The 27,845-nt window shown below is 36.0% G+C and overlaps 2 protein-coding genes across 3 annotated transcripts in view; one reads left to right on the top strand and one right to left on the bottom strand.

The window, feature by feature from the left end:
* Window positions 1-7,293, bottom strand: LOC125068495 (ubiquitin-like modifier-activating enzyme 1). The gene is made up of 8 exons (XM_047677667.1): window positions 6,418-7,293; window positions 4,761-5,171; window positions 4,180-4,438; window positions 2,972-3,147; window positions 2,417-2,638; window positions 1,852-2,103; window positions 1,349-1,654; window positions 1-1,265 (listed from the first exon to the last, which is right to left on the bottom strand). The coding sequence occupies exons 1-8, from the start codon at window positions 7,150-7,152 to the stop codon at window positions 492-494; spliced, it is 3,135 nt and encodes a 1,044-aa protein (XP_047533623.1). The 5' UTR covers window positions 7,153-7,293; the 3' UTR covers window positions 1-491.
* Window positions 7,294-7,908: 615 nt separating this feature from the next.
* The window catches only part of LOC125068074 (protein real-time), a 65,407-nt gene continuing 45,470 nt past the window's right edge, over window positions 7,909-27,845 (top strand). For both annotated transcript variants that reach the window (XM_047677064.1, XM_047677065.1), the window contains exon 1: window positions 7,909-8,225. In XM_047677064.1, coding sequence (XP_047533020.1) covers window positions 8,163-8,225 — 63 coding nt within the window. In that variant the 5' untranslated portion in view covers window positions 7,909-8,162. The remainder of the gene's footprint in view (window positions 8,226-27,845) is intronic.

Genomic DNA, 27,845 nt, shown 5'->3' with positions numbered 1-27,845 from the left:
TTTGCTCGAATTTTATTTTATTTTTAATTCCTCCATATACAGACCCCTCTGATTTAAACATTAAAAGTAGATAAAAGTTGGTGTAAAATCAATCATTGTAGAATCACGAAAGAAATTAGCGCAATTCGTGACGGCATGTGAGCAAACAATTATACTACTATAAATATATGAAAGATATCAGTAGACAATAAAAGCGTGTCTTAAGCACAAAATAAAAATTCTTCACACAATCCTCACACTATCACTGTACACTGTCGCCGCTCGGCCGCAGGCGGGCGCTCACGAGCTATTATAAACATCTAACTATTCTTGTCGACAAATTTTAAAAAATACCCTCTGTAAGTGAAATTCGTGTACAAACATCGCTATTATGCATTTAAATGCCACAAAAATGCGCCGGCGTGTGCTTCGCCGGCTAAATTAATAATTTTGGCTCGTGATATATCCTGACGATGTTTTTTTTTTTGCTTTTTCTTTACGTCGCTAGGGTGTTAAGGCAAGGTATACTTTACGTAAGGAACCTCGATGTCGTTGTCGTCTTCGTCGTTACAGCACAGCTCGAATACGAGAGCTTTGACATGGGGTTCTAATTTCTTCTTGGAGACTTTAGTCACAACCTCGGACATGGGCAAGTTCAGTCGTTCTTGACGCTTCGCTTTAGGCATGAAGAAGGAATACAGCATGCAAACGCCCTGAGACAACATTGTGATATCCAATTTATGCTCATTCTTAAAGTAGTCTATGAACTCCTGCAGTGTTACTTCGCCTTTGACTTCGAATCTGTCCCAGAGGGTCCATTTCTTGTCGTAGTACGTGTTAGTTGGAGCCGATATTGGTTCAGAGAATCCAAAGAATGGTAAAGCTAGATTGACGAAGCCATTTTTGAAGACATCTAAGGTGTTGAAGCCTTGGGCGAGTTTGTAAAGTTCGAGACACACTAGACCGGCAACGACAGATGTCGTGGTAGCTATAGCGGGGATAATCTTTCCGGCGATGAGTTTAGAGCGATGTCTATCTGCGGGAGGTATCTTATAGTTGGCTGCACGTAAATTAGACGCAGCGACGATAAAGTCCATGTGGAAGTTCGTGTCGTCGTCTTTTTCGAAGTCGAGGGGAGTGATCTTTAAATTACCAAGTTTGTTGGGCGGCGGGAGGTCAGAGACGATGTTCTTGACCCTGTCTTGGTCCATATCATCGTTGTTCTGCTGCAGCTGAGCATCTGTAACTGCGATTTTGACGCCAGACTTCGGTTTGAATTTTGGTACCTGTAAATTAAACATATTATTGAATTAAATATACTCTCTTTTAAGGCAAATAATAGGCACTAATATTTTCAAGACAGTTATACCTGAACACTGCAAGCAACTTTAGCAATTCTTTCTCGATCGACGCAGGATGGAAGTCCATAAACCTGAGCTCTCAGATTGGCAGCAGCTACTACATAGTCGAGATGTAATTCATCTTCTGGGTCAAAATCTAATGGAGATGGACAGCGTTTAGGTCCAGACCAGAATGGAGCACCACTAGTAGTCGTTTGCTTGGGTGGGAAATTGTATAGCAGCTGTTTGATTTGGTTAGAGTATTGAGCCTCCCAATGTAAGCGAGCCCAAGTAACGCAGTCATCGAAATTACGAGGGCGCTCATTAATAGCATTCTGCAAAAAAAAACAAGTAGTAATTATTATAGAAACTTTCTATCTCTATTTAAACTGAAATGTTTGGACTAATAAACTCTAAAATGATGAATTTTCTGGAGCTAATTTAACTCTCCTCAAGATGTTGATAATCTTTTTAGTCATTCAGGGAATACGTTAAGTGCTTGAATCATGCTGTTAATAATAAAATTTCATACCCTAACGCTCTCCAAAGCATCTAAAGGCTGACTGCCGGGCAGTTTCATGGTCCACTCCAGGAAGTGCGGGTCCTGCAGGTACTGCGCGGCGTGCTCGGCCGCCTGCCGGAACAGGCCTTCGAATTCGTCGCGCGCCCACTGCAGCGTGTGCTCGATGGCATTCGGGAAGTTCTTGAGTGTACAGATCGGGATACTCTTCTCCGGCGGGTCTTGGGACGAGCTGTAGGACTCGGTGAGGAAGGGTACTACGACCTGTAAGTTACCATTCAATTAAGAATACTATAATTAAACCGATAACACCGCCACAAAATAAAGTCGCCATAATGTTTTTTTTTCATTTTTAAATAATATATATACAAAGGATCACTTAGGATAATGTAGGAATTCTAAGGATATCCCTAGCATACATATCTATTCAGGCATTTATAGTAGTTATTAATAGTTATGGTGGAATACATGAACTGACATATATATAAACCATGTAAATATTACATTCCATTTTTGGGCAGTCTTGTAATAATAATATAACTCTTAATATGTTTTTTAAAATGTAAGATTTGTATACCTGCGTGTTCCCCTTCGTGCCGAGAGTACCGCTCTCGAGCAGAGGCTTCCTGTAGTACACACAGCGTCGGTCCATGTATATACGAGCGTCGACGTTGTCCAGGGCGTTAGCGACTCCGTCCAACTCTTCAAAGAAGGCATCATCGTAAACTGATTCGGTTTCGGGGCAGACCCGGTTTTCTTGCGCCACCACATTCATTAATGGATTCATGCGCTTAATTACCTAGATGAGACATATATATATTTTTTAAATAAAGTAGTCATAAGTTTTTCAAATACGATTTTGCTATTATACTAATAAAAGTTGTACAATATATAAAACGATTTTTCTACTTGTTAAGCCCTTGTTGTTAATAATTAAAAAAAAGTATTTACTACCATCATAAAAAAGTAGGATGGGATCGCGAATCCGACATGACCACGGCATTTTAGTGCTGTCCGTAACATAGCAATTTAAGAATGGGCTACTACTGAGAATAACTCAATCAATTTGGACGTGTCTAACCAATTATAAATTAGACAATAGACAAACCAGAGAGTATTCAAACAGACTTACCTTAGCAGCTGTACTAGATTTAGGTTTTTGCACGTCTTGAGGGCGGAAGAGGAATTGTCGGTTGAGGTTGGACTTCTCAATGAGATCCATATCGGTGACGGTCACGCAGCCGCCGTCCGCACCCACGCCGATCATAGCGAAGTTCTTCAACAGCTCGCAGCCGATAGCACCAGCGCCTACAATCGATTAATTCATGTTTAAAATACCATCATGTACACTAATTTAACAAAAGTATAGTGTTCTACTATAGTAGTATAAAATTTGTAAAAAAAAAGGCAACGTTAATTTAATTGATATAGTTATTTAACAAGGTTAAGTTTGCCAATAAGATGATCTTCTATTGCTACAAAAGTTTGTGTTTTCTTCAACATGATTGATATTATAATCATTATTGCAATAAATTACACACCACATGAAATATGTCATTATTTTTTTATTTAAAATCAATTTTTGAAAGTGACTAAGTAGTGGTAAAGGTGTCAAAGGATTGTCGAAAAATTTAAAAAGAGTCGCCTGCGCTAGTGGAGCTCATTTCTGGGACATGAGGATGACCACCCCACCAAAAAATCATGAATATATCTGACCCCAGTTGAACTAGGAAGCGAGTTAAGACAAAGGAGATATTTTTTTAAATATTAAATTGGATAATATAATTCCTACTAGTACCTTATTAAATAAATAACACAGACTTAACAAATTTCTTTAAAAATGTTATTATCTTATCAAGATAATGTAATTCTAAATATCATATTGAGTAAAAGAAATCTAATTTCTTATGTCAGTCATTGACTGCCAGATAACAGGCAAATGATAATAAAGAGCTCAATATTGCCCTTAGATTAGGTATATTAAAATAGAGTAATAGTATCATACTCCCTTCTAGCCTGTTTTACGCTTCATTAGAAATGGAAATATGACTACTCATTAATCAAAGTAAAATATTTTTAGGTCAATCAACAACATAAAAGGCTATAATTACGTATAATAACAATTTTTCTAAGATTTTATTATACATTTTATTAACAAAGGTAAGAGAAAAACTAATTCGAATAATTTAAAAATGCATACAAACTTAGCTTATCTATAAATAGTAAGTTTAATTAAAATAACTGAAGTATTAACATCTACAAATATAAAGCGTCTAAATAAATGTAATAATTCATCTGAAATGGGTTCCTAGAATATATAGAAATAAAATGTATTCTTACCAACAATAAAGTACTTTAATGCCCCAAGTTTCTTTTGGAAGTCCTTCCCAAATACAGCAACCTGACCATCATATCTTGATCCAGTGGGCTTGCAGTTCTCCTCGGTCAGGTTTGAGCGATCTTTAGGAAGACACTCAATAGCATCTAAGTAAAGCCACTGGACAATTGGATGGAATTTTCCAGAACAAGCTTTCATTACTTCTTGGGCTACTACTCCACCAATAGCAGCATTAATTGGGTTTAAGTCACCAGATGATGTCTGAAATATAGTTGAAATATTTAACTTCATTTGGAAAGCTCATGATTGGATTGAAATCAACCGGGTGGGATGGTTTCGCCTTTTGGCCTCTGGTTAAATGTTAGCAGGCTTAGCTTTAGTACTTGGGAATTTTTAGAAGAGAAACACAAATGTGTGAAGTTGGTGGTGGGTATTGGTACCTTTAAAGAAATGATTAATGCTTTTTAGATATTAAAAATATCTCTAAAGTGGCTCTTACAGGAATAAGGAGTTAAGATGAGCATGAAGGTATGAAAAATCACATCTCAACACAGACAAAACAGAAGTAGATTAAATACATTACCTTACAGAAGGTATCAATAAGCTCATTATTAATTTCTAACTCGCCAGCTTTAAATAGCTCTTCGTTTTCCATAATGGTTTTTACATAATCTGAGAATTTTGCAGCATCATCATTACTCCAAGGCTTTGGCAGACGTCCTTCTCCCACTTCAAACTTGTGAAGGGCAGTAAAAGCCACATGAAGTTGTTGCGGATAATCCATCTTTCCGAAATCCGTGATCAGAAACTCTGGGTTCTTTAATGATTCTTGGAAAGGTTTAAAATTGAGTTTCTTGGGCATTTTCACTTGTGTTACAATGCCTCCACGGATGTATTTGGAGAAGTTAGTGGTGTCTCCAATACTGAAGGTATATGGTCCCAGTACTTTAATTTTTCGTGGTTCACAGCCATTTAATTCGGACATCCCTTGAACCTAGAAGTGATAATATTTAAATATTATGAGTACTTGTCAATGAAATAAATTTCAAACTACAATTTTGAATTTTGGTTCAATAATACATATTCCTTTCCATTTGAGGGTAAGGTAGCTGTTTAGTAGAATACAGCATTACTAAATTAAATCTAAGTTGCAATTAAATGCTGAAATGCTGTAAAATGCAGCCATCTTTGTCAGAAACACAAACAAGATTATAGTATTATAAGAAACTAGCTGTTGCCCACCCACCCACTTTGTTGAACATAAAATAACAAAAGGGTTGAAAGATCAAGGGAATTTAGAGAATTTAGTCTATAACAATATTTAGATGATTCCGTACCAGTTTGTAATAGACTCATACCAATATATTCAGTTGTTTACATTATTGACACAAAAAGAAAAGTTTTATTATGTAGTTATATACATAATACTTTTTAGTATATTTATTAACATATATTTTTTTTATAGATATTTTTATTTAAACATTATATATATATTTTTTAAGTTCATCAAAAGCTATGAAGCAAAAAAATGAGAATCTGTTGATAAATAGAGAATAAACAAAATAAACTATCTTGTCTTTGTCTATTGATAAGTTGCTTTCCTCTCAGTAATTATAGAATCTATGAATGTAATCAATCCATAAACACAAAGGATCTTAATCCAATAGTATCTTTAATAAATCTGGTTAAATATTAAGTCTTTGTAACAGCCTACTTGAATATATGTTTTAATTATATAGATTTTGTAGTCATCGACTATGCAATTATTCAATAGTTTTGTTAATTTTTTTTGTTATTCTCTATAGAATATATACTTCAAAGTGGTAATCTTAACATTTAAATAATTTTATGGATACATTATTGAAACTTTTATAGCTGACATTGAAACTACATACATATACTTTGTTTCCATTTTACTTCAAGAAAATTAACTATATTTTCATCTCAATCCATGCAAGTTACTCTGTCACTCACTCATGTACAGGTAGAAACAAGCTTGTCCAATTGTTAAATATCAGGTAGAACAAAGTGCACTCACACTATGAGTCATTTATCAGTTAGTGAATCATAACAACAGTAAGGTTTAATGATTGAAAGAAGAACTTATACAAATCACTTACAAAGTTTTAATAAAGACCTTGTTCTCATATAATAGAAAAACAACCAGAAGTCTTTCTGCCTATTAAACTTTAACCTCTATATTCAAATTATAAGCATCAGTATACAAATAATATACAAACCTCACTAAATGTCACATAGTCTCCATCTTCCAGTCCATGGCGAGTATCGTCCAAGCAGGTAACAACAGCTTCATATTCGTGCGTGATATCCGCCACCATAGCCGACACTGGGTTCTCACCAGTTACATCAATCACAGTAAAATCAGACCCAAAGTCGCAGAATACCTGCGAGAACAAGCCCCTAGTGTCTGCGATGACCAGTGCTATGTTGTTGGCATGCGTAATAGCAGCTACGCGCTCCTGCTCCGCCCTAGATGCTCCAGTTAAAACGACTACGCGAAACTTTTTTAGAAATTCCTCATTTAATGGACCTGTATACGCCGTTGTTGGTACATAGTGGTTAAGTTCAGCAAGCTGCTCACAGGATGCTAAAGCCCTATTCTGACCAATCGAAGCCTCTGATAAGTAAAACTGAGACGACAAATCAGCAACAGTACATGCACGGTCATCGTGAAGAGTTACCGACTTTACGCCGCCGAGTATCACATTTTTTGCAACTTCCACTCCTAAACCTCCAAGCCCGGAGACTAAAACATCCGAACTCGCCATTCGACGCATAGCATCGTGCCCAAGGACGTATAATTGTCTCGAATACAAACTCTCGTCAATTTCATCTTCCACACGCGTTCCATTGTTCGCCATTGCTGAGGATTTGCAACTCGCTTCTCCTGTATTTAGCTTCCGCTTTTTCGCCGGGGGGTCAACGGAATTATCGGCGACTTCAGCACTAGACATCGGGCACGAACGCGCACAATTTTGACGGAATTTTGCTTTGCGTTTCTGCTATTTAATAAAGAAATAATCTTCAAATAATTGCGGACGACATTCGCAATTCGCTCTTCGCTTCGATGAAGGCCCGCTTACTCACTGTCCTGAAGTTAGCTATAAGCAACGTGGAGAAAAGTATCTACGGAAGTGATTTTTTTCTTTTTTATCTGCATTAATATAAAATAATTGTTAATACTTCTTCAATAAATTATTCAATTGAAAATAAACTGAATGAGAAACTTTTGTATATTGCACTAATAATAAAAAAGAACAAATTTATTAAATCACCTGAAAAAGTCTATAGTCACCGTCATGTAAAGTAAAATGAGATTTAAAAAAGAAAAAAGTCTTAGACATGAGACAAGTTAAGTCAGACATTTAAATTATGCGAACAGATTAATTTTATCTTTTTAAAAGTTTAAAGAACGAAATAAAAATAGTGGTTATATCTTATTGTGCATATTAATAAACAAATTTAGTATTTTTTATGCCTAATAATATTTTATTTTAAATTTATAAGTTACATGATTTGTATTTTTAAGTGACACTTAACACTTTTTTTTTAATTTTCTTCATATTAAATTGTGTACACTATTTTTATTAAAAAAAAACTTTTACTGAATTAATTAAATAATAAAATAGTATATTTTTAATAATAGCAACTATATCGTATAACTATCAAACATAACACGGCTTATTGCGAACTTCAGTGTGAATAATCAATCCATTTTATCGTACGTCGTTGTCGCTTGCTGCGACTCGCGCATTTTTGTCTTTATTTGACATTCGTTTACTCGTTTATTTTTGTGTCATGTTTATTAGAGTGAAGGGGATTTATGTAGAAATTATTTAGGGGAACTTGCGTACAAGTTATCTCTCACGTCTCTGGTACACAATGATCGTAGTGTAAAAAGCTTAAATAACTGGGATTTCGAATCCTTTTTTCGGTAAAGGACATTTAGTGCTCAACTCCAATCATGGTCCAGGAATACGTATCACCCGTAAGGGTGCACAAATACTCGTTCGAGATGGTGATGGCTGTAAGTAAATTGTAGTTTCGTTTAATTACTTGAGTTGTAAAGTTGTTGTCATTTTTGCTCCAGATGCATAATAATTTTAATTTGTATTTTACAAATAATTATTGAAACAATTTGAACGGTCAATATTGTTTTATGCTTTTTTTTATATTAATATGTATTATTAGAAATCATAATTTTTTGAAACATGATTGTTTAATATGAATATTATTTTACTCAAAGCATAATATGAAAAATGTTAGTTAATAATTTTCTTTGAAACTATTTATATTCAGAATGAATAATACATGAGCCTCTGTGGGTACATTATACTAATACAAACAGGAAACTAAAGAAAGGTCAAAAGAATTTATCAAGTGGTTTTTTTGATAACAAAGTAACATTTATTGTTGTACAGATTATATATATATTTTTTTAAATTTGGAAATTATTAAATTATGATGCCTTTATTTATTCTAATTTATGTAGCATAAAAAATATAAATTACTTGATACTTAAATCTTGTTATCTTTGGTCACTCGTAAAGTTCTATTAATTATACTTATTTAAATGTTATTTTATTTTATAAATCGACAGATTTTAATAGTGTCAAAACATTGTTCATAAAATGCTGAAGGACAAATCATGCAAAGAAACAAAAGGCTCATTAAATTTACAATAAGACAAAGTTTTTTTTTTATTCTTATGTTGCAAAATAAACCCTATGTGGATAACATGAGGATTAGAATTGCTTGTATTTTTGTAGTTTTAAAACATTACTATCATAGGAAGGTTTTTTAATTACTAGACAACAAGTATGTTTCTATTTTGAAGGCTTGCACAATGTAATTTTATATTTTCAGTCATGTTATAAAAATGTTTTGCAGGTGTTTTGTTGTTTCGTCTAGTCGGAATATAAAAATATTTTTATTTCATTATATACTTGGCCATATTTTAAATTATGAAGATACACTTTTTCTGTTTATTTATTAGAAAATATGGAAAATTGAGAAAATATCACTCTAAAATACAATTAAATGGCTAAAAGGTGCTGATAAACAATATGGAGATGTTTGTTAAAAGTTTGAATTTAGAATAAACAAAGAAAAAAAATTAATTACTTGGTGGTCTTTGTGCAAGTCTGCCTGTTTTGGTACCACCTACATCATATATTCTACCTCATATGACATAAAAAAATACATTTGGAATATCAGACTTCATATAGCACTCCAGCTTGTTTTAGTACAAACATACAAACTTTATAATTTATATTGGTAGCTTACCAATTTGTAATACGGTAATAGGTAATTTTATATTAATCAAGTAAGTGGAGACTGGAGAGCATGTTCATGAATAGACATAACTTTAGTACGGCATACCAAATATATAACATAATATTTAATAAAAGAAAGAAGCCTTTATTGCATACAAACATAAAAAAGTAAATGAATTACACATAAATGATTTAATTTTTTTTTTTAATGATAAAATTTTAATACATGATTTAATGTAAAACATAAGTTAAGAATCAGGATAGCGAAAATGCTACTTGTAGGTAGGACTTTTTGCAAGCCCATCTGGGTAGGAACACTCATCAGATATTCTACCACCATTCTAGCAGTATTGTCGAATTCTGGTTTGAAGGGTGAGTGTAAATAAATGTAACTAAATGCAAAATGACATAACATCATAGTATCCAAGGTTGAAGATTGGTGATGTTAGAAATGGTTAATATTTCATATGGTGACCACTTACCATCAGGTGGCCTGTTTACATATTTATACATCATAAAATAAATGCTGTATGTACACGCTGTACAGCAGTGGCAGAAAGAAAAGGTAAAGGATAATTGGAATTAGAATATAAATCTAATGAATTTTAAATAATTATATTCATCAATTTATTTGATTTATTTGCCTTATGCAAATTAAATAATATCAAAACTAGCACCAATTAATCTTATTGTATACTATTAAGAAATATGCTTTATGTTTTTGCCGTCCACACATAATATTTTTTTAATTTACATATAAACAAAATTACAAAACTTATATGAATAATTTTTATTAAAAACAAAAATCTCGATAACGTTTGTATTTTATTTATCTCGTACCACGTGGGTTTTCCCACTGCACACCAAACCGGTTCCGGTTTGTATAAAATAAATGCTTATTATTACTAATAAAAAATATCATAATCCAATGTATATTGCTCGTAGCATTTCGAAATGAACAGTCGCTAGCAGAACGGACGCATGTTTCAAAATCATATCACATATCTTGTATTATATGGACGGAGATGTTGTAAACTAGTTTGAACTGGTACAAACTAGATATTCTCTCTTGCATATGTAGTCAAAACTGAATTGACCGCGGAAAAGAACGTGGTTCGAAACATCAGCGCCAAGTATTCAGATTATAGCTGTGGCAGCAATGGGAATGTTCTCAAATCGTGGAGATACGACAAATGGTGATTTTTAGCGGTTAACGCGCAAAGTTGTCTCTTTGGGATTGAATTGGGCTAGGTTTAGCCGACCCTAGTCCGAGACTTAACAAAGACTCGATTTAAGACACAAGTTTGTTCCGGTTTCCGTTGACGTTTTCCCGAGGAATATACCGGCGAAACGACCCCGACGAAAACCGAACTGGCGGTCGCTAATCAGCTGGTGCTTCTCTAGACATGAGCTGGTAGTTTATAATGGACTCCATTATCTTGGAGAACAAGGAGCCGACGGCTATAGGCCTATAATTGAATGGGTATTAGCGGTTGCCTTTTTAGTGAGCGGGTCCATCAAAGCAGTCGACGCCTGATGCGTAGGATTGCTGGAAAAAACCGGTGGCAACCCGGGACATGACCGTAGCACGTTGATCTCATTCTCGTCCTCGTCCATTAGAAGACTAAACATGCGCTCTTTCTTGATTAATTCTCCTCTCAGTATTTCAAAGGCTGAATATTGGCGGATAGATCTCTTACTAGGATAACTTTGCATTTTTATTTTCATTATCTTTTCATTTTATCGTGTACTATAACGTTTTTTGAAGGTGATGCTTATAATCAGACACACTATTTGATTATCAAATAGTTTACATCAATCCCAACACCACAGAAATCACTTTACATTCATTGCATAATTAGATCACATATATTATGAATACAAATCATAAAACGTTTTACACTAATAACTGATAAAGTCGCGATTAGCACGTGATAAAAGCGTCAAAGCTAACGTTTGCTTCGAGCAGCATAACGTCGAACTAAGTTCTAACTACCTTTGAGGCCCTTTTTATACTATTTATGTTAATTGTAAAAATATGGGTACATTGTATTTTCTTACAAAAGAGGGTTACAATACTAACTGTATTTATACTATATCATAAATACGAAAGTAACTCGGTCTGTCTGTCTGCATGTCTGTTACGCTTTCACGGCTTAACCACTGACCCGAATTTTATGAAATTTGGCTGGAAAAAGTTGTACATTTTTTTATACCTCAAGCTTAAGACTAACTCAACACTATATGGAATTTAAAAAAAAAACATCTACTCAGTGGACGGTATTATTCATCGTTATAATAGGAACGTGACTGGTTATAAGGGCTTGAAACGTATGAATAAGATCTGCTATACTTAATACATATTCATTGATAAATAACAAAATTATTTAACAAAATGATTAATGACATCGTAATACTGGAACTGTAAATTTATAGGTTGCCGTACCGTGTGATTGCAGAAATGCAAGTACATCGATTACAGTTACCTCGATGTAGTGTCGGTTGATATAGTTTATAACATGAATGTACGTTAATCAGATTTAATTTTATCGTTAAGTGGGAAACGTACGGATTACACGATAGTCACGTAATGGTTAGAACACCTATTAGTATCACATTTATTTATTTATTGAATTTACTTGTTTCAACAAAACTATGTTGAGGTTCAGAATTCTTGGTTCACTCATTATCTATTCTACTGCCACGCAGTAATTGATATTGCGTGAGCCAGTGTAATTACAGGGACAAGGGACATAACGAATTAGTTCCTAAGGTTGGTGCCGAATTGACGATGTAATAAACGGTTAAAATTTCTTATCGCGCTAATTTCTATTAGCAGCGGTGTTCACTTAGCATCAGGTTACCACCTGATGCTAAGTGAACACCGCATTTGCTTGTCCATCTAATAATTTTATACTAAAATATACTTTTTTTTAAGAAATAAATTTTACTAATCAGTTTATTTAAATTAGTTACGTATGAAACAACTTTGCCAACTATTACATAATAATAATATATTATTTATGTTGATGTACTGTGCAAATCTGCGCTAACCTCGATATACATCTGCTTTTCTCGCTAACAGTAGATTCCAAGTATTCCGAAGATTCACCCCAAGTCTAAACATACCGAGCCACATATTTCACTTCCTTGACGTTCGTCGGAATTAGTAAATTCTAGAACAGCTAAGTTATAAACTTGTTGTAACTGGTCTGGTGAACCGAGTTACGAAGGGGGCTATTTTGAGTCATTTTTTTTTTTAACTTTGTCATAGCATTTGTTACATTCACGTCAAAATTTTGCTTTATACGTGAAATATACAAAATTATATTAAAAATAAATAAGGGTGGACTTAGTATTTATTGATTTCTAGGCAGGATATATAAAAAAATATTGGTACTTTACTGATTAAAATTGTGGAAGAGAGTAACTGAGTTTCTTGCCGGATCTTCTCGGTAGAATCTACTTTTCGGACCGGTGGTAGCTTTCCATTTAATTCAACACTAACATGACGAATCAAAAGTGCTTAAAGAGCCTACTTTAATAAAGAATATTTTTATATTGATATAGTTTTATATGTTGTATGTATTATTATTTATGTAGGCTCAGTAATAAGTAAGTGTAATACTTCTACAATATTAAAATTATTTTAGTTTTATATAATCCTGCGATTATTTTAAACCTTTATTAAAATTTACTTAAAGCTGACAGGCCAATTTGTCATCCTAGAACCCTGTCAACGCGACAATCCCGTTTAATATAATAGGATTATCTTATGAAGGATGTTTGCATAACTTAAAAAAAAAAAAACATGTTTCTATATTTTATCTACTGTAACGTCAGTAATAGACTGTAAACGTCCCATTAGTGGACAAGGACTTCCTCTTTTGGGGTCGGAGCTTGTTATACCATGTTACTTCAATGTGGGTTAGTGGATATATGTACTTGTGGTAGATTTCCATCCGACAAACAGATGTTTATTCACGATAGTTTTTTTCGCAGTAGTACATATGATTAATTTTATACACAAATTAAGCTTTGGTAATAATTAAGGTATTTATAAAGATTACCATTGAGCTTGTTATAGACTATAGTGTATCAGCCTGTAACTGTCCCACCATTGGGCTAAGAATTCTCCTTTGAGGAGAAGGATTGGAGCTTATTTCAGATGACATAATTTCGTTGAAATTAGACACATGCCGGTTTCCTCGTGATATTTTCCTTCACCACTGAGCACGAGATGATTTATAAACATATATAAAGCACATGAAAATTCAGTGTTACTTGCCTGGGTTTGAAGCCGCAATCATCTATTAAGATAATTATAAAAGTACCTAAAATGATATTAGTAAATACATACGAGCATATGTAGTTTATCTTGAAATCAACAAAGAACTTGTTTTAATTTCAAGTCTACAGTATATTAATGGGTTCATCGACCTTAGCTTCTACGTCTTTATTTGTTTCAAACAAATATACATAGTATATATGTTACATAAGACAAAACTAAAGTTAAACACATATGTAGTGTAAGCTAAAATTTAAAATTATTTAGTAGTATTTAAATTTATAAAACAATTTACGAATACCCAAAGTCACACTTAATTCATTATGGTGTCATTAACCTCATAACCAGTTGAGGTTTACCTGTGATGCTTGTTGATGATACAATCTGTTGATGATGTTATTCTGACTAATTTATAGATGCACAAGAGTGTATGCAAAGACAAGTTCAATCTCTATTCCTTTACTCTCATAATTCAATGGGGAACTAAATCTGACAAGACAGAAAATATATTTAACTCAGGACCTCGAGACCAGCAAACTTAAATGCTAACTAATAAACCAACGAGGCAGTGTAAAAATATGCATGATTGGTTTTATTAGTAGACAATCAGGACGAATGCGTATCGCGTCCTCCTCTCGTCATCTGATGGTACACTTCTTCAATTTTCACTATGGAACATTTGTTCCATACATAATTTGCCAGAACGTATGCCGTAAGTAAGTGCACAATAGCCGACGTGATAAGAATTGGTTCACGCAAAGCTACGTGATATCGTTGAAAATTGGCTAAACATATTCCGTCAATTGTATATTTCTTAATTTTCAAGCGTATGTTACCTTTGCGTTCCGTATTGTGACAACGATGCCATTTGGTTGATATATTGTATTTGTTTCGAATATAAAAATTGCCATGAGACACGGATCATCCCTCGGTGTGTCTGCTCGAGGACGTTGTTCGGACGTGAATTGTATCCTGGCTTAAAGTTGCAAGGCTCAGTGGATTTTGAAAATCTCTGTGATTTTTCTCGTCATTGACTTGTGTTTATCATTCTTAATCTTGTGAATTGAAGAGAGTCATCGTGAAGTAAGCTGCATATGTTGGATGAGTTTCAAACAGCAGATGGAGCAGTGTATACCTCCAACCCTTCCCCTTAAGAGGACAGGAGGCCTTGGCTCAAGCAAGACATAACGACCTTTTACTTTACTTTTTTATACAAGAACAGAAATACATGCTTGTTACGCCTACGTATAGTCTATATTTGAAGCGGGTGAAACTACAAACAGGTACTAATATAATATATAAAAAACGTTTTTGAAATACGCTGCATATTCTGGTAAACGTTATATGTATATTGGTATACATTTTTTAATTTAGGCATTACAAAAAAACGTCCACCAACATTGGGAATTAAGATGCTATATCCCTTCTGCCTGTTACAATGGCTCATTCAACCTTCAAATCTGGAACACAACCATACTGAGTATTGCTGTTTGGCGGTAGAATATCTAATAAGTGACTGGTACCCGGTTGGGCTCACACAAATCCCTACCACCAAGTAAATTATGAATATCCAAAAGTTAAAGTTATCCATAAGTTTGACTCTGACTCTGAAAGTCAATGTATTCTTCCTAGTTTAAAAAAAAACTTGGGAGCTAATATTTGCTGGTCATCATGCAGATCAAATGAGTAACTATCGAATTTTTAAAAAACTAGTAGTTATTACACTGAATTTATAAAATAAAGATCAAAAGTGTTCGTAAAGTGATTGATTTACATAAATTTCGATTGGATTTGAATTGTCAAAATTATTTAAAACAGTACAAGAATAGTCTCTTGGCGGTTGAATATCTGGAACATGTCCAAAATCAAATCAATCAAAATATACTTTATTCAAGTAGGCTTTCGCGAGCACTTTTGAATCCATATTTTACTTGATTAATTTAAATTGAAAGCTACTAGTTTGAAATGTAGATACTAGGCAAGAACCGGCAAGTCAGTAGTTCTTTTTTCCGAGAATCACTTACATAGATTATTAAATACAATATTACTTATCCGGCATGGAAATGAACGAGTACTAACTCCACACATTTTTATCATCTACATTCCTTTATCGAGTATATACAGACTCCTTATTAATCAATTTTTTTTTAAACTTTGCTCTAAAAGCCGTGTAAATTATATGTTATTCGCGTAATTTATTTTTATCCACAAAATACGATTTAGTATTAACTTTCAGTTTTATAAAGAGGCTTTTTGTAAATACAATTTTTCGCCGATAGAGCCAATGAGTCATATTATCTATATGGCTCAGTGTATAAAATACCTGAATCTAACCAAAAATGGACTACTGAGTCTTAATGAGTATTTATAATTATTCTCATGCCCAGCGGCTAACAGTGTATGGTATGTTGTAGTACAAAAGTGTGTGTATGAACACGACTTCGCTCCTTTACTATTATATTCCGATGGCAAATTCGACAGTATCGAAAACAGCCTAACAGATATACTATAAGTCACCAAACCCAAGATCCAGTAGAAATAGTAAAAGTTGAGTATGGGGGAAGCACGATGTTGAATATGAATGAATTATAATAAATTGATTTTGACGACAAATTTCTTTTGTCTGTAATTAATATTTAATAAATAGTTGTAGGATTAATAATAAATCGTTTTCCTCATATTAATTAAGTTGGAGCAGGTAACGTCGTAATGGAAATGTCACTCACAGGGAACTAGAAAATATGCTTGTCGCTGTGTATTGTATTGATTTCATTATAATCATGATACAATTGAATGAAGGCACAATTCCATTTTGTAGAATAGAATCGCCGCGTTTGTTTTGAATTTGTTTTTACAAGGTGTTCGAGTAAAAGGGCTACTTTATGGTAAAACGGATTAAGCACTAGCACGTTAACCATGAGATTGAGATGTTATGTCCCTTGTGACTGTAATTACACGAGCTTAACTTTCAAACACCATCATACATAGTACAGAAGTACTATTGATGGAAGAAAATTGCTTTTTTTTTTAATATTTCAAGACATAGTTAAACTGGCATTAGGACCAGGCGATGGTATATCTACCATTCTTATATTGCCACTGGCTGAACCATGGGAACTAAGATGTTGTTCTTGCCATTAGTTTAAACTGGTTTACTTATTCATCAAACCAGAACACGAAAATGCTAAGTTGCTGTTTGGTGGCAAATGTAAAGTACCTACCCATCTTGTGCAAAGACCTACCACCAAGTAAAGAGTTATTTAAAAAAAACACGAAATATACATTCATCACTTATCAACCGAAATCCTGATAATGGTAAAAAGTAGCGTTTTTCTGCCCTTGTCATATAAATTTTGGACCATTTCCGCTTGTATTATCGTTTATATTTTTCTCTTTGTTTTAAATTATTTATGTTTCCACTACAGTTTCGCGTGTCAATTTATTTACCCGTGTTTATAAACTTGTGTATTTCTTGTTGTAGCGAATATGGTTTATCGAGTGATACCGGTTCTACCAAAACTCGTTGAACGACTTGTCTCAAAATGTTTTACATTGAGTAAAAAAGTTAGATTTAATTCACTACAGCTTCAAGGTTCCTCGTTGCAATGTATATGGTAGTTAATGATTATGGAAAAATTCGTTTAAAAATAAATTACTAGTTACCGTTTCAATTGCACCCATTTACGACATACGACGGCGTTTTTAAATCATTTTGTTGGCAAAGGTAACTATGTGTGCAACCTATCGACAAATTCAAATATTTGTTTTTGCAATTCGAACGCGAAGCGGCGTTATATTGCTCTATTATTCTATGTTTTTGCTTTAGCTATCCGTAATTAAGTGTAATGCGTTACATTGAATGTCTGAATGGTCTCCATTCAATCGGTATTCATTATTTTACAATCGGGTTCAATCAGGGTCTACATAAAAAGATTATTTTATACAACATATCTTTCTATTGGTACGTGGTTTAGCTCTCAGTCGGCATGATTTTCGTCATCTTTAACAATCATCGTCATAAACCTTCGATATTAACCTTCCTTTTGAGAATCTGTTCAGTAATTTTTATCGCGTTTAGGAAGACGGATAGGTGGATGTGGTGGGGGACTAAGTTTAACAATATATATTTTTGTTTGTGTATTTTATAATAATCTTAATTTTTTTACTTTGTCATTAGACTAAAATAAAATAGGATATTTAAGTTAATTTCCATTTATTTTATCGTTCCAAAACCACCAAGCCGTATAAAAGCCTTGTGGCTTCTTATAGTTGCTGCTACCACATCGTCACGGACAATCAATCCGTTATATGATATATTCCGCTCAATACGTTAGTGAAATGAATAAATCTGTAAAAAAGTAATTTAATATGACATTAAAATTGTATGTTATGGAGTATTTTTCTCTTTGTTGTACGAAGTTTATATAATTTAGCTTTTGTCTCATTATGACATTAAACATTAAAAACGATAATACACTTGAGTATTAAATGTCATTATTAAATATTAATTTAAAAAATAATAATTATGGCTTCGTTAAGCGTACGGACAAATGAGTATAGACAACCTTTATGGTCGAGTAGTATGTACACCGGTTTTAATGGGTACGCCACTCTAAGGTCCCGGGTTCGATTTTCGGCCGAGTCGACGTAGAAAAAGTTCATTAGTTTTCTATGTTGTCTTGGGTCTGGGTGTATGTGGTACCGTCGTTACTTCTGATTTTTCATAACACAATTGCTTTAGCTACTTACATTGGGATCAGAGTAATGTATGTGATGTCCAATATTTATTTATTACAAAATGAGTCACCCGATGGTAAGTGGTCCCCACAGTCCATAACCGATCAATAAGAGTTACTTCTGAGTTTTGCTCGGTTTTTCTCGATCTGAACTATAATTTTAATCGATTCGATCGATAGTAAAAGATTTTTATTTATTTATCGTTCATGAGTCATGAGTTATAGTTATCGTTCATGAGTTACATATGACCCTTAAACCAATGATAAATAAAAACAACCGATCGTAACGGCACAATACCCAGGGCCGGATTTAGAGGAGGGCAAGGATTTTCCCCCAAGAAGTAGGAAGCGAGAAATAAATAATAATATATTAAAGAGACCAATAGTTCAGATCGACATAGTAACCATATTTAAACATATGAACATTATACCGTCGTTCATTTGCCTCAACTATTCATTAATTGAATAAAGATTCGCATGGTTCAAAAATTATTGCAGTCCGTCACTTCTTTATTCTAAGGTTCCAAATCTTTAAATCCGGCTCTGATAATACCACGAGTCCTGTTATCAGTCGTCGCGCGTCATGCTGGGGGCGTTAGCACCGTACATTGATACAAATAGCTGCCTTCCTTTTGTTTTAAAATAGCTAATGGCAGACAAACGATATTATGGTAATGACTCAACTGATGGCTGTACAATGTAGAGGTTGTACAATGTTGACGGAGATTCGCTCGCTTTTCAGACGTTGGTCGTTAGGTTTTGGGCATAAAAAGTACCCTATGTCCTTAAATCTGTCCGTGCAGTGACGGAGTAAGAATACAATTCACTGCCCCTCTCTCTCCCATGGGTGTCGTAAGAGGCGACTAAGGGACATCTGAGCGACCATCTGCTCATCTGGTGGTAGGATGTCAATCATCCGCCTGGCTTGTTACCACCGTACGCATGGTGAAACACTCGTGAAGTGGCTGCTTGCAGCCGCGTTTCGAGATCAGCCGGCGTACAGCCAGTGCCCGAGCGCGCATTGTCGCGATAAGTGTTGGTCCGGTGGATGTTGCTGTTGAACCAATGCTGGAGGAAAGTATATTGACCCGCCGGTCAGGGAGACCCGTAGAAACGGTTGTTCCGCTGGCCGCCCGTGGCAGAGTACAGGGGCCCAAGCGTTCCTAACCAGCTCGCGAGGCTGCCCCACCAGGCCACGCATAATCCCGGTGTGGACCGTCGTGCCGGTTGGTGACCGGACGGTGGGGTCCCGGCGGCCACTACCGGGAGGGTTCGGGGGCCCTTCCGCCCGGCGGGTCGGTTTATTTTCTCTTCTGGCAACTTATTGGGGAAACACAGCTCCACACTTTGACCGTCCTTATCGTGGCAACGCATCGCTCGCTTCACGTCTCTTCCTCTTTTTTCCCCCTATCCATGACAGTGCATAAAAGAAATGACGGTCGTACAGCGGTGCACACCCCCACCATTCCCACGCTGTTTGAGGTTGAGTTCGTTAACATCCGTGGACTCCACGCTAACCTCAATGCTGTCCACCACCATCTCGAGACAGCACGGCCAGCAATGTTGTTTCTGACGGAGACTCAAATACTCCGTCCTGTCGATACCAGCTACCTTAATTATCCCGGCTACATGCTTGAAGAATCCTTCAAAGCGAAAGCCGGAGTATGCTTGTTCGTCAGGACGGATGTTTGTTGTCACCGTCTGCGCTGCTTGGAGGACCCTTCCTTCTCCCTGTTAGTGGTACGTGTGGACTTGGTTCGTCAGAGTCGGGTCTACGTGTGCCTCTACAGATCCCACAATGGTGACTTGGAGACAAGCCGACTATTTGACCATCTTAGTCGGGTGGCAGATGCTGCGCAAGAGCAGTTTCCTAACGCGGAACTGGTGTTTTTGGGGGACTTTAACGCTCACCATGAATCATGGTTGAAGTCCTCCAAAACTGACCATGCGGGAAGGACTGCCCATGCTTTCGCTCTCACGCATGACTTGACCCAGTTGGTTGATCAGCCCACCAGGATCCCAGACATTGACGGGCAAGCGCCTTCCCTACTGGACCTTCTGCTGACTAGCCACCCGGTGGAATATCAGGTTGAGATTCGGGCTCCACTTGGTTCTTCGGATCACTGCCTGATATCTACCAAAGTGCCACAGGCCAAGCTGCCGCCACCAACGGTAAGCAAACGTCGCATTTGGCACTATAAGTCGGCAGATTGGGACGGTTTGCGCGATTACTATGCGTCAGTCCCTTGGAAGGAGCGTTGCTTCAGTGAGAATGACCCGACAGCTAGCGCCGCTGCTATTGCTGGTGAGATCCTGTTGGGGATGGAATACTACATTCCTAACTCAGACCTCGCCAGTAAGGGTACGCGTAACCGTTGGTTCACTCGCGAATGTGCCGATGCTGTGCCTTCTAAGCAGGCGGCTTATCGCGCGTGGATCAATGGCTGCGTTAGTGGGGCATCTAACATTGACTCACTGAAAGCAACCTACAATAAAACTTCCAAGTCTTGTAGGAAGGCATACACAAGAGCGGATGCACAGCGCATTGCGCGGTTTGGCCATGACCTTATTTCACAACCTAGAGGCTCCCGTAGCTTCTGGCGTCTGACCAAATCTGTGCAAAGCAATTTCTGCCAACCTTCGCTGCCACCGCTCAGGTATCCGGACGGATCGCTAGCTCACAGTCCGCAGGAGAAAGCTGATCTTCTGGCAAAACTCTTTGCGGATAATTCCGTAATCAATGATTGTAGTGCGCTGCCACCAACAATTCCTTCATGTGGCTACACGATGCCTGACATCAAAATCAGGCAACGTGATGTACGTGCAGAGCTACAATAACTTGATGTGCGGAAAGCTAGCGGTCCCGATGGAATACCAGCCATAGTGCTGATGAAGTGTGCAGCGGAGCTGTCTCCTGTGTTAACGCGCCTGTTCCAGCTGTCTCTTTCTACAGGATGTGTGCCGGATTCTTGGAGAGAAGCTAATGTGCAAGCGGTTCCCAAAAAAGGGGATCGATCTGACCCGGCAAATTATCGGCCAATAGCTATCACCTCAGTTCTTTGTAAGGTGATGGAACGGATCTTAAACAACCAACTGATCCATTACCTAGAGGATCACTGTCTAATTAATGATCGTCAGTACGGGTTTCGACCAAAACGGTCCACAGGTGATCTTCTAGCGTACGTAACACACCTCTGGGGTGAAGCTATCAATAAGCGTGGAGAGTCGTTGGCCGTCAGCCTCGATATCTCCAAGGCTTTCGACAGAGTCTGGCACAGAAGTCTTCTCTCCAAGCTGCCGGCATACGGTCTGCCGGTTCAGCTCTGCACCTGGATTGCTAGCTTCCTACACAAGCGCAGCCTTCGCGTTCTAGTTGATGGTTGCGCTTCAAAATCCCATGTAGTGAATGCTGGAGTCCCCCAGGGGTCTGTGATATCCCCCACGCTCTTTCTTCTGCATATCAATGATATGCTCTCTCTCGGGAACATACATTGCTATGCAGATGACAGTACAGTGCACGGGGGATACCACGGACGCGCAGCGGCTGGACGGGCGGAAACTGAGGAGAGACGGAGGGATCTTGTTGTTGAGCTCGATAGGACGTTAGGACTCATCGCCAAATGGGGCTCTGACAATCTTGTTGAGTTTAACGCCAAGAAAACACAGGTGTGCGCTCTCACAGCGAAAAAGTCACCATTTTCCCCTCCTCCTTCCCTCTGTGGCACCACGCTGGAGATACATAGCAAAGTCGCCATACTGGGAATCGACGTTCGGTGCGACCTCAATCCAAAGGATCACATCGAGGCTGTTATAAAAACAGCCTCACGTAAACTCGGAGTCCTGAACAAGGTGCGGCGTTTTTTCACGCCTGCTCAACTGCTCCTGCTGTATAAAACACAGGTACGGTCCTGGTACGTTGAATATTGCTCGCACCTCTGGGATGGCTCCGCTAAGTACCTACTGGAGGCCTTGGATCGGTTGCAGCGACGTGCGGTTCGCATTATTGGCGATGTAAAGGTCACCAACACCCTCGAGCCTTTACAATTGCGTCGAGAGATAGCGGCACTCAGCGCTTTCTATCGAATGTGTCACGGCGAGTGCTCAGAGGAACTATTCTCCCTTATTCCTGCTTCCCCTTTCCTTCACAAGTCCACGCGTGCTGGTTCTCGATGTCACCGCCTAACTGTGACATCAATTCCATCGCGTACAAAGAAATTTGGCAACTCTTTTCTTTGTCGCACTTCCAAAACATGGAATTCTTTACCAGCGCACGTATTCCCCTCCTCTTATGACCTGGGTTCCTTTAAGCGAGGCGTGAAGAGGCATCTTGCGGGCCGGCAAGGCGGGGGCGGCTAGAGCAGATCACCTTTCCCAACAGCACTAGCCGTCGTCGCGTTTGGACTCTGCTACCACTTACCATCAGGTGGAGCAGAGTCATTTGCCCTCCCGGGCAATAAAAAAAAAAAAAAAAAATGGAGTTCAAGCTTGCTTTATACAAAATTACATATAATTCGGTTCAGTGGTTTTTCCGTGAAAGAGCAACAGACAGACAGAACTACTACTAAAGATTTGCTACGTAACTGGTGTTAAAAATTTAATTTTAAGAGTTGGTTATGTCACATATTTAGACTACGTTTCCTCCAAAATTTGTTTTATACTTTAATAAAACAATTTTTGGAATAAAACATTCAAGAAAATATCTCGCATGCAAATGTTTTCATGAAACCTTTGTTATTTAAATAAGTGGTAATAGTTTTTTTTCAAGTCAACAAAGGAAAAATAGTAAATTGCTTTAATGGTGAATACTAAAGAAGTATTCGATCGATAGTACATAAGAGCCGAGATGGCCGCGTTAGAACGCGTTCATCTTGACCGAGGTTGTTTGATTCTTGATGATTCAAACCCAGGCAAACGTGTTTATAGTTCATCACGTCATCGGTGGTGAATGAAAAGATCGTGAGGAAACCTGCATGTGTCTAATATCAACGAAACTCTGCCACATGTGTATTCCACCAACCCGCATTGTAGCAGCGTGGTGGAATATGCTCCAAACCAACTCAATGGGAGAGGAGGCCTTAGCCCAGTAGTGGGAAATTTACAGGCTGTTAATGCATGTGTTGAAAAAGAGCTTGTAAAAGCCTACTTGAATAAAGTATATTTTGATTTTGATTTCCTCCTTTTCATCAAATTCGGTTGAGCGGCTTGGCAGTGAGAGCGTTACAGACAGACCGTTACTTTCGGATTTATAATATTGGTATAGATTTATAATAAAACATTATTACCCTTAACTTATAAATCAATTTTTTAAGAATCCAGAATAATTCCATAGGTTAGTTATATCTCGACTGATGATAGTTAATTCGAGTTCAAAGCTGTTTATTTATCTCCCTGCCATTGGAAGGGGCTTTAAGTCGGTATAACATTTCATGAGCGAGATACGAAGTGGTTTTATTGAATCGCACTGGTGATCACGTGCTCCGATGAGTCTAGATTAGCGTCGGTACGTGTCAGCTGATACGCGCGTGATCAAACGTTTAGCTGGGTTTTAATATTATTGTTATTTAAATGGATTTAGCGCGTTACATATATTACGTACACGATTAATTTTATTCATAAACGATATTTGTTCTTTGATTTACAATACAGCATTGTTTTTATTAATTTCCATGTAAGTAATAATATGTATGACACAGTTTAATTTAATTAAGAGCCGTTTTTTTTTTAGAACAATTGTATAGATTTAAATTGTTTTATTTTTTTATTATAGATATTATGACGTCACTTGGTCGTAGTGGTTTTGTGCAAGACCTTCTGTTTAGGTATCACCCACTATCACATATTCTACCGCCAAACAGGAGTAGGCACTTAGTATTGTGCTATTCCGGTTTGAAGGGTGAGTGAGCCAGTTTAGCTACACGTACAAGGGACGTGACATCTTGAACCAAAGGTTGGTGGTGTATTGGCGATGAATGGTAAATATTTTTTACAGCGCCAGTGTCTATGGGCGTTGGTGACCATTTGCCCTCAATAAAAATACGAAAGAAAGACTATTTTTTACACGTTTCAGCTTCCCATGGAACGCAGCGTGATGTAATATAGTTTATAAGTTATTTATAAATATTTTTCCAATTAAAGGGGATATCGATTTTGTAGATCCTGAGATGCGATGCGTTGTGACAAACTATTCAGTTTTATTTGTAAGTTTAGATTATGGATTTTTAATTTACTTATTGTTTCATGTAGATATGTTTTATTACAAAACGCTTTTGCGCATGTTATACGGTGAAATATAACGACGGGCAACTGTTTACGTAATTGAAATCATTCAATGAGCGTATTTACAGTATAAGTTACTGCTAGTTCGGTCAAAGTAGACGTTATAGTCATTTATAATTAGCATAGAGCTGAAAATTGCTACGATCCTTAGGTATTAGGTATATTATTACAAATTAATTATGAAGGACCGCTTATCACAAATTTTCGTCTGTTTCAAACGGCCACTTCACGTGTCCGTTATAAAAACTATTTGAGGCCGGTCGTGACTATTTCCTGATCGGTGAACCGGTCCGGTACCGTCCGCTCCGGACCGGTTTTGATATAAATAATGGAAATTTGACTATTGTTTTCGTATTAAGAAATAACTGTTTTCGTTTTGAGTCATTTAATATTATGGATGTTTAAATTGAATACTCAATTCAACGTGTCCATTTAATAAGCAAAATATTTTATGCATACTCGCACGCGATTAAATATTCGCGTGTTAAAAACGATCTGATTTTATACACATTTGATAGGGTGTGAGGATTTAAAACGCGACAAAAACATAGTGCGATTCGATTTCGCGGAATATTAGGTAATTTGTAAAACGCATTATATGTTAGTATATGTATTCAAGAACATGTGTATATATAAGTAACTCAAGAAGATTTATTGATGTATAGTATGAATTAACAGGAAAAATATATCCCCATTTTGAATCTACTCTATTTGTAAGTTATATATAAAGAAATATTTACTTTCTAATAAGCCTTGAGGAGGACGTTATTATAAATTTATATGTAAAAATTTTATTTAAGGAAAACGAGACTTGGTTCTTAAAAACCTATGAAACCGACGTCATTACTTTACTATTCAAATAATTTATTCTGATTAAGTAAATTTAACAATAAAACGTTTATGAACCGTCAATGTTTCAGCTCTGCCACCGTTTCGGAAAGCAGTCGCCAGAAAAGAAACGGCTAATTAATTTTATTCCGCACGAGATCGGAATATTAATACTGGCAATTTTTTTTCTATATATATATATTTATGGACGACACTGGATGTTATCATATATCATAGATGTAGTTTCATAAGTACTTATGTAATCCAAATCACAATTAACGGAGCGAGACAAAACAAAATAAACTCAAACAAAAAATAAAAATAGCAAACGAGTCTGTGGAGAAGCTTATTAAAATAATAATTCAGAAACCGTGTACAGACCGTGGCTTATTATTACCGAACAAATATTTAAATTATTTGATGTTAAAACTGTTTTTATTAAAAAAAAAAACTAAAAATATTATTCATTTACACCAGTAAACATATATTATTTGGTGGTAGGGCTTTGTGCAAGGCCGTCTTGGTAGGTACCGAACCTCATCATATATTCTACCACCAAAAAAAAGACCTATTGTTATTGTATTCCAGTTAAAAGGGTGAGTGAGCCCGTGTTACAACAGGCACAAGGGACATACCATCGCAGGTCCCAAGGTTGGTGGCGCATTGGTGATATGTGAAATACCTATATGATAAAATACAATATAGAAAGATAATATACGTAAAATATCTTAAGATTCTTCGTTTTATGATTTTGTATTGAATCGTTCGTTTCGAATATATTTGGAATACATTAGTAATATATCCAGTACACAAATATATATAGATATATATGGTAGGTACTATTGTCTTGTCAGTTCTTAATACGTGTGCTAAATTATAAATTATTGCGGACGCCTTTAAGTGAATGACATTTAAATTAAAGGATTCCGTTACGTACATAATAATCAAGCTAATAAATGGTACTTATTAAAAATATACATTATAACACATGGCACTGTGTTTACGCCGAAGTATTATCTGTGATCAAAAGGTGGATGAGTCTGCAGTCTAGTCCATTAAAGATGAATGAAGATAAACAATTCTAAGATTTACGTATTCCATACACTACTAACAGTTCTAGATTTATATATCTTCAATAATAATACAACAATATTTCACTAAACTTATGTCCATTTTAATTTTACTTCCAACGTTTCGATAGCAGATTCGTATACGTTTAAAACGTCATCTTTTCGCAAATCTATAATAGCATATATTATTTAAGTAATGACTTCGCGTCAATTTAATGTAAATTTTAAAATGGAGACAATAGGGATTGCTTTCCACTGTTCTCACTTATAATATTATTTTATCACTTATCGTTTTTTTTTCGGATTGACTTAGTAGCTTCTACAGCGTCAATTGGCGGGAAAATCACTAAAAGTAACATTATTTATACCCCGTAGTGAATATCTGGAAAGCGCGATTCAAGAAAGTGACATTTTCAATCAGCGCCATCTATCGATACTGAGTTGTAACAAACACAAGTATACACATTATACATTAGTTAAGTAATTATTAAAACAAATAAAAAAAAATTGTATTTCAAAATGTATATAATGACTGGACTTTATAGAATTATTAGCGAGAAACTATACACGATCTATTTGTGTTTCGTTTTTATGTTAACTGTACGAATCTTATCAATAATTCCGCGTGACACATAAACCGAAATTACTTTATTACGATAAGAGGTCAGACGGCGAATTGTTTTATCTCTGCAACAATGTAAACACTTGATAAAATTAGATTGACAATTGTTCCTATTGAATTTGTCCAAATACCTTAATACATTTGAAGCTAAAATTCGTGTATACAATTGTGCCAATCAATAACGGTTGGCAATCGAATTCGATGTTATGTTCAATCCACAGTTATCCTTAGCAGTAAGCAAGACAAACAATTATTTACAAATTCTGTTCTATTATCTGTTAGTTGCATTTTAGTCTGTCAGATTTACTCGCCAATATCTCGTAGAATGCCGGAAGTCACCAACAAAGAGGCGCTACATAATAAATGTTTTTTTAATAAAACTAATTTAACAAATATAATCGAATTAGAATTTTTTATTGTCTTTCTTTTTAGTCGTCTCACGCACACTAAGATATCTTGTATCTACGTAGTTAACTCACTCATAGTTAAGTACACCGATAACAAAGTAACGTGGAGGGGCGCGTCTTCATGAGTGAAAAGATCTTTACACG

Source organism: Vanessa atalanta, chromosome 13 (genome assembly GCF_905147765.1).
Source record: "Vanessa atalanta chromosome 13, ilVanAtal1.2, whole genome shotgun sequence".
Classification (NCBI taxonomy): Eukaryota; Metazoa; Arthropoda; class Insecta; order Lepidoptera; family Nymphalidae; genus Vanessa; species Vanessa atalanta.
Note: the sequence above shows the minus strand (reverse complement) of the source record. Positions and strands in the feature narration are given on the sequence as shown.